The sequence below is a fragment of the Osmia lignaria genome, chromosome 14 (genome assembly GCF_051020975.1).
Source record: "Osmia lignaria lignaria isolate PbOS001 chromosome 14, iyOsmLign1, whole genome shotgun sequence".
Lineage (NCBI taxonomy): Eukaryota > Metazoa > Arthropoda > Insecta > Hymenoptera > Megachilidae > Osmia > Osmia lignaria.
The window spans coordinates 5,903,881-5,910,091 of record NC_135045.1 but is presented as its reverse complement, the minus strand read 5'-3'; the positions used below and the strand labels follow the sequence as shown (position 1 = coordinate 5,910,091).

The 6,211-nt window shown below is 39.8% G+C and overlaps 1 protein-coding gene across 1 annotated transcript; it reads left to right on the top strand.

The window, feature by feature from the left end:
• The first annotated feature begins 2,532 nt into the window (after nt 1–2,532).
• noc (zinc finger protein no ocelli) lies at nt 2,533–5,674 on the top strand. The gene is made up of 2 exons (XM_034327104.2): nt 2,533–3,193; nt 3,535–5,674. The coding sequence occupies exons 1-2, from the start codon at nt 3,107–3,109 to the stop codon at nt 4,891–4,893; spliced, it is 1,446 nt and encodes a 481-aa protein (XP_034182995.1). The 5' UTR covers nt 2,533–3,106; the 3' UTR covers nt 4,894–5,674.
• Nucleotides 5,675–6,211: the final 537 nt, after the last annotated feature.

Below are 6,211 nucleotides of genomic sequence, written 5' to 3'. Positions count from 1 at the left end.
CCATCTTAATTCCAAACCATCTCTCAAAATGACTGACTGGCTCCTTTATTATTCGCTTGTCAGCATTTTTATACTTTTATCCAGCGTTCTAATATCTATTGTCTTCAAAGTGAATTCATATCGCCAATAGAAAGAACTACTCGAAGTTTCAGGAGTTTCTTCCTTAATAATTTTATAAACTTTGGATAACCTCTCATAATGTTAATTTGAAGTTTAATTTTCTTTTTTTCAAGAATAAAAAAGACATTGACCTGTTCTCGGAAATAAAAATCGAGGAAGCGTAAGGTTTATTAGGACATTTCGACATAATTCTTTGCTTAGCTATATTGCTCTGGCGATTATTATGGCTCCCCCTGGCTTTAAACACAGTTTTTACGACGTCCTTTATAAAAACTTTTAAAATAGACCCTTTCCGATCCTTTGATCCCAGTTACAAGGAGGTATCGGTGTGTAACCAGTGCCCTAATCCGGGTTGACAATGGCTTAGAGTATTATTAGCCTGTCACAACAAATAGTACGAAATGCGATGTACTGCTTTGTCTTGTAAAACTGGACTCTTACTGTTATTTATTGCACTACCTATTTCTCTTTGAATTCATTGATAATGTCAGTTATAAGTTTCATGCAGGAACACTTTTCTATCATTGCTGAACGTATTTTCAAACTACCATTCGGACGTAATAAAAGAAATGTAAAATATGACTTATAATTGCACCGTGTATCTTAAATTTACCTTGCTGTTGTATTTTGTTATATTTCGTAAGAAAATTGGGTCATTTATGTCTAAGCTTAATTTCTTTACTGTTTTAAGCTTTCAAAAAATCTGAAATATCACTGGGATATTTAACAAAGTTTTTACTGTATTATGCAATCGTTCGTTACGTCGTTCGTTAAAAATTAACATTTAGTTACGTGCATAATGTATTCATAACAATAGAAAGAGCAGCGTAATTACGATAATATTATCACAGATGTTTTACGTCAATTAATAAATAATGTTTGAGCTATAACACGGTACACCGATAAATATTGTTTATGTAGATGCACCCATCAATAAGACATCAAAGCTGAATTTTCATCCGGTTTGTAGCTGTCGTTTAGAAATCTTCGAAACGTGGACAGAAGGAGCGGCGAAGATGAAAGAGAACTATATTAGCCGTAAACTCATCCGTCAGCGTCAAAACGTCAAAGACTTGCCATTGGGGTATTAACGGCGCCATAACTTCACAGAAACGGAGCACGAGGAAGAGGGAGCGAGAAGGAGAAAGATACGAAGAGACAAAGACAAATATTCCATGAAAGTAGATCTCCAAGAAACCTTTATTTCTTCTGGGAAATATTACACGATTGATAGACTCAATATTATCTTGTCTTCAACTGTTTACTTGAAAATGAAAATTCAACGAAGGTGAACGCCGATACAATCGTTCTACCCCCTGTTCTCTCTATTCAAAGATTCTATTTCAATATTTTGTACCATCATAGTAATATCTTTTTATGATTTTCGTCTATAAAAAGTTTCATTGAAAAATTGAAGGTGGAAAAATTATTACATAATTAGGGGATAGGGGAAATTAAACGTACAACTCGAAGCTCGTTTTTCAGTTACATATCGTTACAACATACAAGCTAAAGATTTTCAACTATCGTTACACCAAGCTTCTCTTATCTTATTCCCGCTTGCAGTTTACATTATAATTCGTAATTATATTTCGCTCCAAGTTGTACTAAAAGCGAAACGGCTGCAATCTCTTAACCGCGCGGAACGTTCAAGTTTCAACGCAGCTGGTATTCAAATTTTTTTAACGAGCACATTTGGCGAGTGTACAGTAACCTTTAATACGCAATGAATATTTTAGAACACCAACATCAATGTTTTCCGTAATATTACGAAATTACTTTATAGTTGTTGCCTACGAAACCATTATGAACATCATTTGTGAAATTAAATCTTCGTACATATTCGTTTATTGTACATCAAATAATGTAGCAGAATAAAATTCGTGCATTGTATCTTTACAAATAAAGGCAACTAATACTTTATAATATTTGGAATATATTTTGATTAATTAATATTATTTTTAAGCTATCAAAAATTTTGCAAATAAAGTGGTCATTCATCTGTAAGAAAATAGTATCAACGATTTTGTTGTACGATCGAATCCGAGTAGAAAAGTGAAAGAAAAGATTGGTATTTAGCTTGGATCGCTTAGTATCCGGTGACTGGATGCGCGCGACAAAGTCAAGGTGCGGTCGGAACGATAATTAAAACGCTTTTACAAAACTGTAGGCAAACAGCGCTTAAGTGGCTGTCATTCGTTACCCCGTGGGCCGTGGCAAGTCGGTAAGTCGCTGAGCGAGCAATCAATCACTCGACATTCCCTTCCCCACCGACCCATTACATTTCTATTTTGAAAGCTGCTTATTAAGCGGGGTCGGTCGGAGAGACAGACAGGTTTCACGGTATAAAATATCGGGTTGCCGTGCTGGCAGGGACGATTCCGTGTCGAGGTAGCTATGCCCAGCTACCCAGGAAGGGAACAGGCGCGGAGAGTAAAGGACGGAAGCGTTGAAGAGAGAGAAGGAAGAGGAGAAAGGAGGGGGATGGCGGCTGTAAAAGCGGTGAAATATCAAAGCCGGGATGGGAGCTGTCATCGTCGGGCCAACATCATGGGTGGCGTGTTGAATTAGAATGCCTTCCCACACCCCACACAGGGCCAAACCCCACCGCAATTCTCCCACCATAATCCTACCGCTTCGAACGGTGGGGATGACAGTAGAGGACAGGTTATATACTCTACTGTTGACAGAGAAGGAGGGGAAAAGACGATGTCACGTCGCCAGGCGGCGCTGCGGTCGCATTCCACTTCGTGCATTGAACAGCTCCGTCGAGAGCTGCCACTATTTTCCTGGATTTCGTTGGGTGTATGTCGTTTGCGTTTAATCATTTTGCATTGTGGAAGGATCGATTAATTAACACGTACAGCCGTGATCGTGTTTCGACGTTCAAAACGTTCACCGGACTAATAGATTGTTTTTTAATCGTGCATTGTGGGAATACATCTGTGATTTTGTGCAGTGATTGGTTTAATAAGTGTTAAACCAAATGGTTGTCCTAGAGGAAGGCGGTATGCTGACTACTGGACATAATCAATATCTTCAACCGGATTATCTTTCTCCGCTTCCAACCACGGTTAGTACTCATTTTCGAAAACATTTTCTTTCGTTCGACGCATTCGAAGCAAAATTCGAATCGGAGCATTATTTCGGGAAAAGTAAATAATCTGAATTTTTATACCAATTTCATTAGACTTGGGTTTTTTTTACAAAAACGAATATATAAATTGAAGGTAGTAACGTAAAATTAAACTTGGCTCCAATTTCTGTGCACCGACGATGCGCGCTATCCGGCGGGTTGCTGTACTCCATTTCACATTTGAACATAACGCTCCTATATGTTTGGTTTTGAGTTTCTAAAACCAGTTGTTTTGAGTTTCTCAAATATTTTTCTCATATTTACATTTTACTTTACAGTTGGATGCGAAGAAGAGTCCATTAGCTTTGTTGGCACAGACATGCAGTCAAATTGGTGCCGATTCGCCATCAAAACCCTTGATCTCTCCTCTGGATAAAACCCCAAAAAGCATGAACGGCGGTGCGAACGCGAAATCTCCGCCAGCTGCAAAATTGGAGCGAAGTACCCGTAGCAGCCCGTCGGATGGGAAGTCGCTAGCGTTCAAGCCGTACGAGACCAACGTTGTCTCAAAGAAGTCTACCGACGAAAGTAGACCAGCATCGAAAGCGAGTGTTCACAGTGTTAGTGGTCAGGATAGTGTAAGTGCAAGTGATAATAATCACACGGAGAAAAAGTCTTCTGGAAATCGTACTCCCGTCGGACGGAAGTCGGCATCACCCGCCAGTCAGGCGACGGTGAGTACCACTCCGTTGGCGGATAGGAAGACACCAGTAGACCGAGAGAAAACTGACGGATCGCCACGTAACAGCAATAACGGCGCTAGTCCAATCATTAGATCTGGAATGGAAATTCTGTCCGGCGGTCACGCTAAAGATTCAAATCTGGGCGCTTACAAGCCTGGTCTTGCAGGATTCTCTGGCAACCCACTTTGTTGCCCGCCTGGCCTAGCTGAAAATCCAGCGTTCAGACCACCATTCACTGGTGCGTCACCCTTCTCCCATCATCATGCTGCAGCAGCAGCTCTTCTGGGTTACCCATCCACTACCCCGACCGGTGGGAACCCGTACTTAAGTTACGCCCGTGTCAAGACTCCGGCCGGCGGTGAAGCTTTAGTGCCAGTCTGCAAGGATCCTTACTGCACCGGATGTCAGTACAGCATGCATAGCGCTCAATTAATGATGGGTACTGGAACATGTCCGAGCGGATGCACGCAATGCGACCATCAGAAATATGGTTTAGCGATGGCGTTGTCGTCGCTCGGCCCTATGGCTCCTCCGTCGCTTTCTTACCCGTCCACCTTAACCGGCGGCAGACCGTACGTGTGTAATTGGATCGCCGGAGACTCGTACTGCGGTAAACGATTCACCACCTCGGAGGAACTTCTCCAGCACCTTCGCAGCCATACCAGTTTGACCGGAGGCGATCATGCATCCTCGTCGGCCGCTCTTCTTAGCAACCCGCATCCTCATCCGTTGCTCTCGCCGTCGGCCGCTCTTCATCGTGCAGGCGGTGGATCGTACCCGACACCGTCTCTCAGCCCTCTCAGCGCCAGATACCATCCGTATGGTAAACCACCGACGGGGCCTCTTCCAGCATCGCTCGCCGCATCACCGTACAGCGCTTTCAACGCGCTTGGACCTTATTATTCTCCGTACGCCATTTATGGCCAGCGAATTGGAGCCGCGGTACATCCTTAAATCAGTTTTCTTCTGTACTATGGGGTTATCAGTGTACAGCGAATTATAGTGTAACATGGAGAGAGTTTTCGTAAATGACATTTCGACAGACTGTTGTGTAAATAAGTAAAATGTGTATCATATGAATTTATTTAAAAAAAAAGGTATATATATACACACGTATGTGTGTATACGTATGTATGTATATATATAGACCTGTGTGTATAAATTCAAGATTACAATTAAAGTTTATAAAAATATCTTGACAAATTAACGTTTTATCGCGAGATCCTGCATTAATGTATCTTTTGATGTTTGATCATTATTTAGGAAGGAACGTGTACACCGTGAATGAATCATCGAACATCTATAAAAAGTATGTTTTTTCTGACAATGTAGTTGTGTGAATGATAGTTCTGTGAACAGTTGAAATTTACCTGTGCCTCTATTGTTTTTGACGTTGTTCGTTTACAGCGATTGATTCGCAATGTGAAAATTATCGAGTCGTGTGTATCACGACACTCGTGAATCATCCTCTGTTACAGAAACGCGGTCGTGCATGTTCTATGTCCACGATATAACTGTGATATTACGCTATTTTTCGAGGAAATAATAAAAAGATAATGTTAATGACAAATAGCTAAGCTGTATTAATGGTGAAAAATGTAATATCTAACTTAATCGTATCGTTTGTATCGGAGAATCTTGTAGAAATGGTTAAACTGAATGAAAAAAAAAACGCACGAAATTGTTTCATAAACTTTCAAGATGCAATTATTGTAAAGAGAATCTTTTCGACGGTCTTCTAAATTTGTTCGGAAACACATTAAATTTCCATTGTCCGTTATGTAAATTACTATGTAATGTACAATAGACATTATTTGCACTGTAAATATTTCTTGTAAATATCGTTGAGTTTCCATACCGCTTTAATAAAAACAATGTTTGTGGAATCACTAAATTTTATCTTTTTCATTAAACATTTCATTTCTTTCGAATAAAAATCTAAAAAATTTTAAGATACTATACGCAAAGAGCATACTTGGTGTGTTCTATGTCAAAAACACAAGGAATCTACTCGAGGGATCGATTGTTATCTATCCAATCTGTTCTAAGTATAAAAGATTAGTGATGGGAATGAGAAATAGTGAATTAGTGAGTTTTTATTACTCATTTAATTTGAAACTATCAAAGTACTTCTCGTTCTATTTTTCAAAGTGTACTTATAACTTTTATTACATTTATGTGATGAACTATTAATACGGGCACTTCCGGGTTAATAATCTAACTAAAATTTCATAAAATGTTCTATATTTTCTCCGTCGTGCGAGCAAATCCT

Bases quoted from the DNA above. Each gene is read 5' to 3' on its own strand.
- noc (XM_034327104.2), top strand. From the start codon at position 3,107: ATGGTTGTCCTAGAGGAAGGCGGTATGCTGACTACTGGACATAATCAA. The intron at 3,194-3,534 runs GTTAGTACTCAT...TTTACTTTACAG, and splicing joins TTTCTCCGCTTCCAACCACG to TTGGATGCGAAGAAGAGTCC.